Below are 12,910 nucleotides of genomic sequence, written 5' to 3' on the forward strand. Positions count from 1 at the left end.
GGTGTTTTGGTTAATGCTACATGGCTAATGGGTGTTAGCCATCTAAGCTCTATAATGCCAGTAAGTAACAAAAATCCAAAATTTAAGTACATATTTTATATATCACAAAAGATACGTTAGACAGTCTTCCATGTCAATTTTGTGAGACCGATCTCCTATTTAGGTCACTTATGAAAAATTATAACTTTTTATGTCAAAAATATTACTTATTATTATAAATATGTACTTGATTGACAGGTATCATGAATAAAGATCCGTGATACCGTCTCACAAGAGACTTGCTATTTATATATTATTTAAGTGTATTTATATATTATGAATATTATCGTGGTTGTCGTCATTGTCATCTCATATTCTAATCGCACTTAAATTTTTTTTTTCGAATCTCGAAATTTCATTCTTTTTTTTAAAAAAAAATTTTAAAAATAAAAGTTCTTTTTAAAGAAATAAGATAGAATAGTATTTCAATCTAAATTTAAATCAAGCAAAATAAATACTTTTGCTCGGAGTTTAAAATATCATAATTTATTTATACTCACGACCATTTTAATGAAATTTTAACAAAAACAATTAATTAAAGGTGACATTACTCATTAACCAAAATTTTCTTAATTATAAACAAAAACTTACTCCACTTTCTACACTGTAAACTGGTTTCAATATTTATGATAGTACTATAAAACTATTTTAAAGAATAACTACTTGCATTATTTTCATGTATGATATTTTTTATAATTACACCAATGAAAATCATAAGACAAAATATATTAATAGTTTAAACAATATCATCTTATTTTATCCAAATATTTTAATAATTTATTATTAAAATAAGAACTTATATTTATGAACTCATATAAAAATTATAAAAATAAATAATCGACAAATTATTTAAAATAAGATTAGGTAACCTCGTCCTCGTTCAATAAAACAAGTGAAAAATACATTTTTAGTTCTATTTATTTATTTATTTTTATTTTTCATAGTTTATTTTATCACATTTTAGTTTTATATCATTTTCTCTATTTATTTGATAATTAGTTTTTTCTTACATATTGTTGATGTGATATTAATAAAATGTTATCACGTGTAGGATTACATCAACACTTCTTATAAAAAATAATAATATTTTTAAAATAAAAAGATATATGACTAAAATTGAAATATATATATATATATATATATATATATAAAACCAAATATAGAAAAAAAAAAAAGTAATTTTCCCGTAAAGTAATATACCAATTTTCTGATTTAATAAAGTTTTAAGATGTATCAACTATCACGTTTTTACATACTATTACGGGTAGGGGGGTGGGTGAAGGGTGGGTGGTCCTATTAATTATCATTTCTCTCCAATGCTAACTCCCTTTTAGCCTCTCCACTCCACTCAACTCCATTTTCCGCTCAATCTCTGTTGCATTGGAGCAGAGAAAGCCATGGAGGCCGCAGCGTGGTCTCATTGCACCGCCACCGGCGTCGGGAAATTGAAAACGCCGCCGCATTGTGTGTGTTCAAGAAGTGTGCTTCGAGTGAGAAGCTCGAGTTACGGGTACCGTAAGCATTTATTGTTGATCGGTGCAGCAAATGGTGCACGCGGTGGAGATTCGTTTTCGGTTACCCAGAACTCCTCTCAGTCATCTCCTCCCCGGGCTCTTTCTGCAGAGTCCAGGTACTGGGCGCTTGCTTTTTTGAGGTTTAGATGTTTGTTTTTGGTATACTGTATACATGACTACAAGGCTAATGGGTGTCGCGAGATTTTTTTTGAACGTGATTTTTAGATCATTTGATGCTTTTTGTTGTTGTGTGGACCTAGTCTGGGTATCATTACATGTTGGTGTGAATTATTTTCGTTCGATATTTTTTCTATTTCCCATGTTCTGTTTAGAAACGATTTGTTTAGCCTTTTTCTGTCTGTTAGAGATGAGACTGTCGTATATGAGAATTGGGAAAGTTGCATTTTGTCTTCATTACAGTACATGCAAGATTCCCATCGCCTAATTTTACCAGGAGTTCGAACTGTCAACATTTTGAATTCAATTATCTCAGGACGAAACGCCACACGATCTCAGTATTCGTTGGGGATGAAAGTGGTATGATCAACCGAATAGCTGGCCTCTTTGCTCGCCGTGGCTACAACATCGAGTCTCTTGCTGTTGGTCTAAACAAGGACAGGGCATTGTTTACAATAGTTGTCTCTGGAACAAATAGAGTTCTGAAACAAGTTGTGGAACAACTATACAAGCTCGTGAATGTGTTGAAGGTATAGCTTTGCTGATTGGATTCTCTTTTCTTTATGCCACCAATGCCCTCACAAAATGTGATCTTATTTATCATTAATAACGGTCGGACTTGTCAGTTGTCAAGAACATGTGGAAAGAAGTCTACACTGACTTAATGAGGCTAAATAATGAGAGTTTATATGGATCATATCTTGTCATATGATAGCTCATACTTGATATACTTTTTTTTGTTGCTCCGGTTGTGTTTCCTGTATTAGGTTGAAGATCTATCTACAGAACCACAGGTTGAACGGGAAATGATGCTCATAAAAGTCAATGCAGATTCCAGCAGTAAAGGCGAAGTATGCATTTTCTTCTTTTCCCCTTTGGTTTTAAACGAAAGGCTTGATATTGTAAAGCATATTTCCTTCTGATGATGTTGCAAAAAACTGCAGAAAACTCTCAAACTACTGCACAAAAATAGTTTGTTCACTAAATTATAACAAAGGCATGCTATAAGGAACTGGATACATGCAATGATCACACGAAAAACTAAGTATTGTACAAACAATGTTTCATTTCTCAAGATGGATGTATCGTGGTGGATCTATATCTGAACTCATATAAGGAAATTTCATTATCAACAACATTAAGCGCTCCAAAAACTGTTTCACATAAAAAGACAGACGAGTTTTTTTTCTTTGGGGTGATTCATTTAAGAATAGGTTCCCAACTAACCGACATGATTTGGAAAGCTGTTTTCTAAAACACTATTTATTCAACTAATGGTAATTTTGCTTGGTAACATTTATCTGGATAGCAATGATTTTGCATAGATAAAGATTCTTTAGATGATTGTTAACCATGTGAAATGTGATTGTGTAGTGGTTGACAATAATGAAAAAATTTCTCTGTGACTGTAGACTCTAAATTTGTTCTTCGTTAGTTAAGTTGCTGTTGAATAAGAATTTTATTAACTTACTCGAGACTGGTATTTATGTCGTGTCATTGCTGTGTTTAATCAATGCATATATAAGGACTTCTACACAATAGATAAGTGCTTACAAAATGAGTTCATCGAATAAATCTCAGTCCTAAATTCTTTTAGCGATTCCCATTAATTGATTACAAAATTTATAGTTACCAACATAAAGAAAAATAGGGCAAGAAGAGAGGAGCGTAAATTTATTTCCTTGAATTAAAATTAGAATATACAAAGCAGAATTATAGAAGGTTATCCTACCAGATTTCTTAAACTAAGAAATCTAATCTAATCTAAAGTTAAAACAAGGAAAATATATTATTCTCATCATAACTATTAAACAGATAAATAGCACACATTTCAACACGCTCTCTCAAGCTGAGCTATATATGTTGATCATGCCTAGCTTGGAATTCATGTCCTCAAAGATTGGCCGATTGAGAGCTTTAGTCAAGATATCTGCAAGTTGCATTTGAGTAGGAGTGTAGTTCAGCTCAATTATTTTCTTCTCAAGTTTCTCACTTATAAAATGTCACTTCAACGCGCTTGGTTCGATCACAGTGGACTGGATTTTTGGCCATAGAAATAGCTGCTTGATTGTCACACATAAGTTCCACGGGATGATTATGTTCCAACTTCAATTCACTGAGTACTATTTTAAGCAAAATTCCCTCACAAATTCCAAATTCCACTAGTGCACGATATTCTGCCTCAGCGCTACTACGGGCCACAACTTGCTACTCCAGGTTACAAGGTTTCCCCCAAACCAAAGCACGATAACCAGAGGTAGAACGTCTGTCAATTTGGGAGCCTGCCCAATCAGTGTCACTGTACACTTTGACATTTCTGAGCGAAGTTTTCCTATAGAGTAATTCATTTCCAAGTCTCTTTTTTAGGTATCTTACCACTCGATAAACAGCTTCCATGTGCTCTTTATTTGGATTATTCATGAACTGACTCTTAACACTAACCACAAACCTGATATTTGGATGTGTGTGTGACAAGTAAATCAGTTTTCCAACTAGGCGTTGATAACTTCCCTTGTCAATCGAAGGACAATCCTTATGCACTCATCTTTACCTTTGGATCCATCAGAGTCTTTACTCTTTACTGGTCGGCTTCCCACCTTCAAGAGCTCTAGTACATATTTTCTTTGAGAAACTGATGTCCCAAGAGCTGATCTAGCTACTTCCATTCCCAAAAATTATTTTAAATGTCCCAGATCATTCATCTCAAATCTCTTTGCAAGCAGGATTTTAACACAAGCCATTTCTTCCTCATTGTTTCCTATAAGAACAATATCATCAACATAGACAATTATCACAATGATTTTTCTTCCTTCAGAGCGTTTAACAAACATATTATGGTCAAACTGACATTGGGTATATCCATCTTCTATAAGAACAGAGGTGAATTTGCAAAACCACTCTCGAGGAGATTGCTTTAGATCATATAGTGTCTTCCGTAGCTTACACACTTTGTTGACAGTAGTCTCTGACTCAAATCCTAGTGGAATATCCATGCAGATTTTCTCTTCAAGATCCCTGTTAAGGAATGCATTCTTCATATCAAGTTGATACAGTGACTAATCTAGGTTTCTTCCAATTGGTAAAAGTACTTGGATGGTGTTGAGACTAGCAACTGGGGCAAATGTCTCTCCGTAGTCAATCCCATAAATTGTGTGTATCTTTTTGCTACAAGTTGTGCTTTGAATCGTTCAATACTTCCTTCGGTTCTGTGTTTAACTGTGAAGGTCCATTTACATCCGACCGTCCTTTTTCCTTGGGGAAGCTCAGTAATCTCCCATGTGTTATTCTTTTCTAGTGCTTGTATTTCATCATGAGCAGCAGCTTTCCATTTTGGTTCTTGGAGGGCTTCTTCGATAGGCAGTGGAATCGATGTTGTGTGCAAGTCCGAGTTCCTTTTCTTAGTGCAACAGGTATATTATCTGGATTATTGTGTTCGACTTCGCGAGAAACAGTTTCTAGGTCAGGAGTACCATGCTCATTTTTGCAGGGAACTGACAGTGGGAAAGTATCATTGACCTGCTGATTTTGTGCATGGTCCTGTTGACTCTGTGGTTGAGGCGCCTTTCTAGGAGAATAGACCTGGAGAGGCATATTGGTCAGAGATGGATCATTATTTTTGGCTGGATCTAGTGTGTTGTTGGGTTCAGGATAGCAAGCAGATTCTAGCTGAATTGGGGTTTTAAATGGTTCTCCAAAGGTTACAATAGGGCTATAGTTTCCCAATTTTGAGATTCAGAGGTGCCACTCTCTCCTTGAATCGAGATATTGGGGTAAAATGGTTGATTCTCAAAGAAGGTAACATCCATGCATGTGTAAAAAAATTTGGTGGATGGAGAATAACACTTGTACCTTTTCTGATTTGAAGCATATCCCAGGAATATACACTTGATGGCACGGGGTTCAAGTTTGATATGATATTGGGAATGAACGTAAACAAAGTTGGAGCACCCGAAGATTTTGAGAGAGATGGTGGGAAGGAAAAGTGTGTCAAAGTAGAAATCAAGAAGTGATTGGATAGGTGTTTGTATCCTAACATCCGTGATGGCATCCTATTAAAGAACTGCATCACCCCAAAAGTAGTGAGGTACATTGCTAGTCAATAACAGGGATCTGGCAACTTCAAGCTATTGGTGATTTTTTCTTTAAGAGACCCCATTCTATTGAGGAATATCAACACCTGAGCTCTGGCGGACAATGCCATGGGTTACCAAGTACTAGCTAAAGACATAATTAAAATAATAATGAGCTCGATCAGTTCGAAGAACCTGAATTTGAGCAGTGAATCGGGTTTGGAGCATTCTGTGAAAATTTTTAAAGAGTTGTGATGTTTCAGATTTGTCCTTCATTAAATAACCCAAGAGACACTTGTATGATCATCGATAAATAAGAGAAACCAACGTGTACGCGTGATATTTTTAACATTGGACTGTCCCAAATGTCACTATAAATAAGGGATAAAAGGTTTGGATGGTTTATATGGTTGAGGTGTGGCGGTATTTCGCATGTGCTTTGACATTTGACATATACCACAACAAGGAATATGGGAGTTATGTGTCCGCTTTTTGCACCTACCGCACCAAAAACGTCCCTGCCATTTAGGCCAAGGCTTGCCATAATTATGAGTGCTTTGCGTACCTTGGCCATCATTAGAGATCGAAACTGTATCAATTCGAGAGAAAGAGTGATGGTTAATTTGAAGGGCCCAACATTACTTTCCTGCGGCTTTCTTCTTGGCGGACCTCAGAGAAGGTTGCATGTAGGCTGGGCAGATTTTTAGAGCCAAGAATTCATCCCCTGACTTCATCGAGATTGTTGTTGAGTCCCAGTAAGAAATTGAGCACACGTTTCTGTTTAACAATGGATTTATATTTCTGCTCATCCGTGGGGCACTTCCATTCATGAATTTCAAACAGGTTCAATTGTTGTCAGTGACGGGTGAGGGTGGTGAAGTAGATGGTGACAGAATAATCGCCTTGTCGTAGGTCATGGAGAAGACCCTCTACTGCGAAGAGTTCTGCAGTGTTGTCTCTAGACGAGTAAGTATCTCGTGCCGCAGATTTCCTCAGCCGAGTGATAACAGAAGAAAATTTTCGCCGATCTCCGGAGCCATGGAACTAATTAGCCATGACATAATCACATTATTCTCTGACCTCCATGCCTTACATTCGGGATCGTCAGGCTTGGGAATCGCAGATGCCTCCAATAATAATTCGTCTTTGCCTCTTCCACAGATGAACATCAGAGATTGGGACCACTGGAGAGAGTTTTACCCATTTAATTAATGGCAAGTTATCGGCAGAGAGGAGGCGTCGCCCAGCCCACGGGTGACTGGTGCCGGCTTGGAGTTGGGTTTGGAAGAATCCGAAGGAGTGGCCGTACCGTATTTAGTCATTGCTGATGCCAACTCTCTGATACCATGTCTTAAAAAAATAGGGCAAGCAGAGAAGAACGCAAATTTATTTCCTTGAATTAAAAACAGAATATACAAAGCAGATTTATAGGAGGTTATCTTACCAAACTTACCTAAATTAAGAGATCTAATCTAATATAATTTAAAGTTTAAAAACAAGGAAAAGATAATTATTTTTATCAGAACTATTGAACAGATAAAATAATACACAATTCATCAGTTGTCCAGCTTTTGTTCTCATGATCCAACATAACATTATACCTCTATTCAACATTAAATGTACTATGGCTTTTATTTTTTCAACTTTACGAGGGTCATATGGTGGCAAGCTTGACGTTGTTGTAAATTGGGTTGGAGATTCACATGCTAGGAGTCTCTAGCAAGCATAAGATATATATTTCAAGAACATAGTTATTGAATTCATATTCGGGTTTTCGATATGCCAATGTCCCAAGATCTGGACATATGAGGAAAGAATTGTATGATACAAGAACTTTTACTGAAGGTTCTTGCATAATTATAAGTTTGAATCTAAGATGCATCTTGATTGATGGATTTGTAATAATGAATTTCAATTTTGTTATTTAAGATTCTTTACTTGTCTGAATATACTAAATTCAAATGAATCTCATTATCCATTATATATCAAGTTAAATATTTTCGGTAATAATTTTGATAGATTTCAAATAAATCCATATTGGATGTATTTGAAATTAATGATTCAAATCCCTTCACCTAAATCAAATACATCGATCCAAAGCAACCCAAGGGATTGTAATGCAAGCTTGGTAGGCACTAATTACGATTCAATGGGTTAAACCAAAGTTGACTTAGACATTTGATAATTGAAAGAGTTTAACTGATCGATAAGAAATTGTGGGTATGTTTGCCAAAGAGCGTAGGAGTTTGACTGTAAAAAACCAAAAGGATTTGTGATCTTGTTGCTAGCATGCAATTATACTATTAAGGATCACACAAATAATTTTGATAATTTATCTCAATAAGCTAGGTAATTTCATGCGGCTGAGCTTAAGTTCTCAAGTATTTGGATCTTAATAAGATGAAGTATTTGAGCTTATAATATGGATTATGAAGTTATTTTGAGTTGAAATTGAAAATAATTGAAGTTTTTGTTTTGGGGAACAATTTAATCTTTCAAACTCTCATTTCCCGTTGTATGTTTTCAGTTGAAGTAGCTGTAACCGTAATTATCAGTGAAACAACGTTATAACCTTTCCACTTAGAAAGATGCTTTTTCTCGGATTTATATAAGAAATCCAGCTATATATGCGTCTTGCCGTCTTAATAGTTTTGAAAACTAGACAGAGAAAATTGATGAATGTGTTTGGTTTTACCCTTTTCTGTTGTACTATTTTGATTTTGGCTCTAATTTTCAGATCATGTGGTTAGTAGACATCTTCAGGGCGAACATTGTGGACACATCAGAACATTCTTTGACCATTGAGGTTAGTATAAATGTCTCTGAGTTGCCTGATGGAAGACTTTTATTAAATTTATTATAGTATATGCTATAACTGTAAGATTATTTGCTTGGGGTTGACCTAGGTCACTGGAGATCCTGGGAAGATGGAGGCTGTCCTGAGAAATCTTAAAAAGTTTGGTATAAAAGAACTTGCGAGAACTGGAAAGGTAAAACTGTTTATGTGATGCGGCATTAACTGATGAACAAATTTTTAGGATGGAACATAGAGGCATTCTTTTTTCTTGACTCATTTATGGCGATAATGCCCATATCTTGATATAAAATACCATCTTGTGATATTTTGAAAATGTGCCATTCTATTGGGTTAGGTGTGGATAAATGGGTCATCACATGATGCAGTCACATTTCAATGGTTTGTTTCTGCGATCCTATAGCTACACATTTTACCGATTATAACTTCTGAAAATTAATGGCAAATATAGATTGCACTAAGAAGGGAAAAGATGGGCGAGACAGCTCCTTTTTGGATATTTTCTGCAGCTTCTTATCCAGATCTAGAGGGAATTACACCCATCGAAGCTATTCCAAATAATGACAGGAACCAAGTCAACGGGAAACCAAATAATGGCAGCCTTTTTCCTGTCTCTGAGGTATATATACACTGATTTATTGTTTATCATGATGTATATTTCCATTCTTTCTATGTCATGGTCTCTAAATGAATTTCCCTTTAGTTGGTTTCAATTTTTTGTGGGTCATTGTATGAACTTATGGCATATCTATGCTAAGGTTAGGTTTCCATCTGTCAATCTAGACTTTTAGAATTTGACTACTGGTGTTGATTATAGAATTTTCTTTCTGTCTTATGATTTGTCATGAAGTAAGTTGTATTTGACTGTAATAAAATCAGGTTTGCTTGGTGGGCTTTTGTTTTGCTTTTCCTGAATTGATCATTCTGCACAATAGATTTATTTAACAATAGGTTTTTGAGAGTCAAACTGTTTACAATTTTGATGGGAAAGTAAGTAATCTTGTATTAAATACAAGGCTAACCTGGAAGATGCGAAAGTAAGTAATCTTGTATGGATGCTTATCTCCTTCCATAATTCGACTCACCCTGTGTTTGCCTTTGCCGCTAATCATATCAGATACCCTTTCGTTGATGCTCCGGTATCTTTATGAGGCTATTGGTTCTCTAAGTTAGTTAAATCTGCATATTCATATCAGTTATGCTTTGTTATGAATATACTTTATGAGGAGAAGTTAATTACTTTCCGCATAGTTCATATCCTTTTGTTTGATTTGTTGCATTTAAAGTAAGAATATTTTTCATTCAAGGGTGATGTTTATCCCGTGGAGCTTGACTATGGCTTCTCTAATCAAGTTTTGGATGCTAACTGGGGAGTTCTTGACGATGAAGATGTAAGAAACTATTTGCTTCTAAAGACTAATTTACTCGGTTGAAAGTTTTCCTGGCTCTTTTATTGTCGGAATTCGTATTCTACCAGTTGCAATTGATATTTCAGTGAGGATTTTGGAAATATTTCCAGTATGATTCTTGACTACAAACCCTTGTTGTTTAGTTCAGAATTTTGAAGCTATATAAGAAAAAACTATCGTTTTATGTTTTCCTTGGAAAAATGTGATCATGTATGATGAGGTGCCATTCATTTTCCAATTTGAATTTGGATCTTCAAGATTGAAACTCTTCATTTTTGGATTGATTTTTGCAAGCAAGTATTGAAAACATTGTTGTTTGATGCTATATGCAATATTATACTTTTTGTTCCTTGTGCATGCGTAATTTCATATTATGATTTCAATGCTGCAGTCTAGTGGTCTTCAGTCTCACACTTTGTCCATGCTTGTCAACGATTTCCCTGGAGTCCTGAACTTGGTCACTGGGGTTATATCTCGAAGAGGGTATAACATTCAGGTCATTTGACTCCATTTAATGCCTTTCTTTCTGTTCTAGCCATTTGATTTGTTGCTGCTTTTCTGTTTTTTGATGTTATCATTGGTTGATATTGAACAATTCATCCGGTTGCTTTTTTTCTTTTTCAGAGTCTTGCTGTAGGACCTGCGGAAAGAGAAGGGGTTTCACGCATTACTACTGTTGTTCCTGGGACTGATGAAACCATAGGCAAATTGCTTCAACAATTTTACAAGTTGGTGGATGTTCACGAGGTCAGGGGTATTGATTCCAACATGGTTTTGCTTCATTCTGTTGCATCTTTAGATTTATTGCTTTGTAAGAATCGCATGAGCTGTCTTTAAAAAATTGATCAATGTGCGACACAGTACACAAGGGGAAGATTATGTATGACACCACTTATTAATTGGTGTTAGGAACAGCTATGTGACTATGTCTTATTTCTTCGTGAATCATTTGTCTGGCGCATTTATTATTTTGGCTTGTTTTTCTCCTTATTTTTCTCGTCTGCAACCTATTGATGTTTAGTTCATTGTGGCAGTTTTTTTTATCGCAGCTTCATCAATAACTCAATCACATTTGGTATTTTTGTAATGAAGCTGCTAAATTCTCTTTCTCTAGAATAGCCTCAGCGATAGTGATTGGCTGATTGCAGGATGATTTTGGGAATCGAAGATTTACAGTTTTTGTAGGGATAATACACTGCTAGATTTTTCTTAATCTTCGTGGATGGATGACTTTTTCTTAATCTTCGTGAACCTAAAAGTCCTTTGATGAATTGCCATTTGTATATAAATATACAAGTACTGCCTGAGTTGTTGTGTCAGTTCAGCAAGTCTGTTAAACTTAAGGCCTTATTCTCAGTACTTTCACTCGCACTCGGCAGCTTGGAAACAAATTCTGCCTTGTCTTCTACCACTGCAGCCGACTGATAAGAGGACAAGAATTCAGCCTTGTCTCTTCAAAAGTAGTACTATTATTGAACAGAAAAGATGGTCATGTGCTAATATTACAACTGGGGTGATTGTAGACTTATCTGGATGCCAGACACTCATTTTCTAGATGTATCATAATACGTTTTTCCATAATTCTTTGAATTACTTTATTTTTTATTCTACCAATGAAAATAGTGGAATTAAATTTGAAAATTGAGATGCTGAGTTTTCATCAATCGATTAGATAGCATTGATATATTTGTGGAAAACATTATTTTGTGGGCATGCGTTTTTGGATGAAAAAGGCTAACAAGAAAATGCTGTCAAATTCTTCAGGTTCTAGACATGACGCATTTGCCATTTGCTGAACGTGAACTGATGCTTATCAAGGTTGCTGTAAATGCCACTGCTAGAAGGGATGTTCTCGACATTGCCAATATTTTTCGAGCTAAACCTGTAGATGTGTCTGATCATACAATAACATTACAGGTATATTCTCTCTGGACGTTATACTTTTTCATCACACACCAAGTTTCTCTGCATTTTGTCTCTTTGCTCCAGCCATTTGCAGTATGCAATGTTGTAATCCATTTCTTAGGTGATTTGCTCATCTTTTAACTTCCAGGTCACTGGAGATTTCAACAAAATGGTTGCACTCCAGAAAATTTTGGAACCATATGGCATTTGTGAGGTTTGTTTTCCGATAAACGCGATTGTTGGCAGGAAATATATGACTTACTACTACCCTACTTCCATCCAGACATTTCCTGTATGGGCCATATATCTAGAATATAAAGTATTCTTTGAACTAGTGTAATGTGGTATCTGGCATGTTTGGGTGTAATATTTCTAGCTGCTTCGCGATATGAGAAGAATAATGTACAATAATGGTGACAAATTTTTTCGAATAAACCCATGCCGAATAGAACCATTTTATGTGCTGTGATTCTTCTGATCTAAGGCCATTCTATTTGAAGGTTGCACGAACAGGGAGAGTGGCACTGGTGCGTGAATCGGGTGTAGATTCCCGGTACCTCAGGAGTTATTCTCTTTCTTTGTAGGCTTTCTTGGTCATATATAGATAGAGCCTTGTATCTAAGTAATGTGGCTACCAGAAATCTTGGTGTCGTACCATAGTATTTACCTATGTTTTGAAAGTTCGAACTTTGAACGTCTGATATTTGTAATCTCAAGATGTAGTTCTTACGAAGTTTTTTGCCTTAACAATATAATTAAGATTCCATCTTGATTTCAAATCCATAATATTAAATCCATTTGTTTGATTGAGTATCAATTTGACCATAGTTTTTAAAAATTCTCGAATATTTATTTTTTTAATTTGGAGTCATACTAAATTCATCTTGATATTGAGTAATTTCAAATATTTCTTTGGCTGCAATTTAAATTATTATTATTACAATCTAAATGTGTGAAATATAAATGATATCCAGATTTATG

General features: G+C 35.3%; 1 protein-coding gene across 1 annotated transcript; it reads left to right on the forward strand.

The window, feature by feature from the left end:
- Positions 1-1,350: 1,350 nt before the first annotated feature.
- On the forward strand, positions 1,351-12,701 carry LOC142537068 (acetolactate synthase small subunit 1, chloroplastic-like). Its single transcript, XM_075642614.1, has 12 exons — positions 1,351-1,669; positions 2,047-2,260; positions 2,498-2,581; positions 8,538-8,606; positions 8,707-8,790; positions 9,067-9,234; positions 9,923-10,006; positions 10,416-10,520; positions 10,649-10,771; positions 11,789-11,941; positions 12,078-12,143; positions 12,430-12,701. The coding sequence occupies exons 1-12, from the start codon at positions 1,437-1,439 to the stop codon at positions 12,511-12,513; spliced, it is 1,467 nt and encodes a 488-aa protein (XP_075498729.1). The 5' UTR covers positions 1,351-1,436; the 3' UTR covers positions 12,514-12,701.
- Positions 12,702-12,910: the final 209 nt, after the last annotated feature.

Source organism: Primulina tabacum, chromosome 1 (assembly GCF_025594145.1).
Source record: "Primulina tabacum isolate GXHZ01 chromosome 1, ASM2559414v2, whole genome shotgun sequence".
NCBI lineage: Eukaryota > Viridiplantae > Streptophyta > Magnoliopsida > Lamiales > Gesneriaceae > Primulina > Primulina tabacum.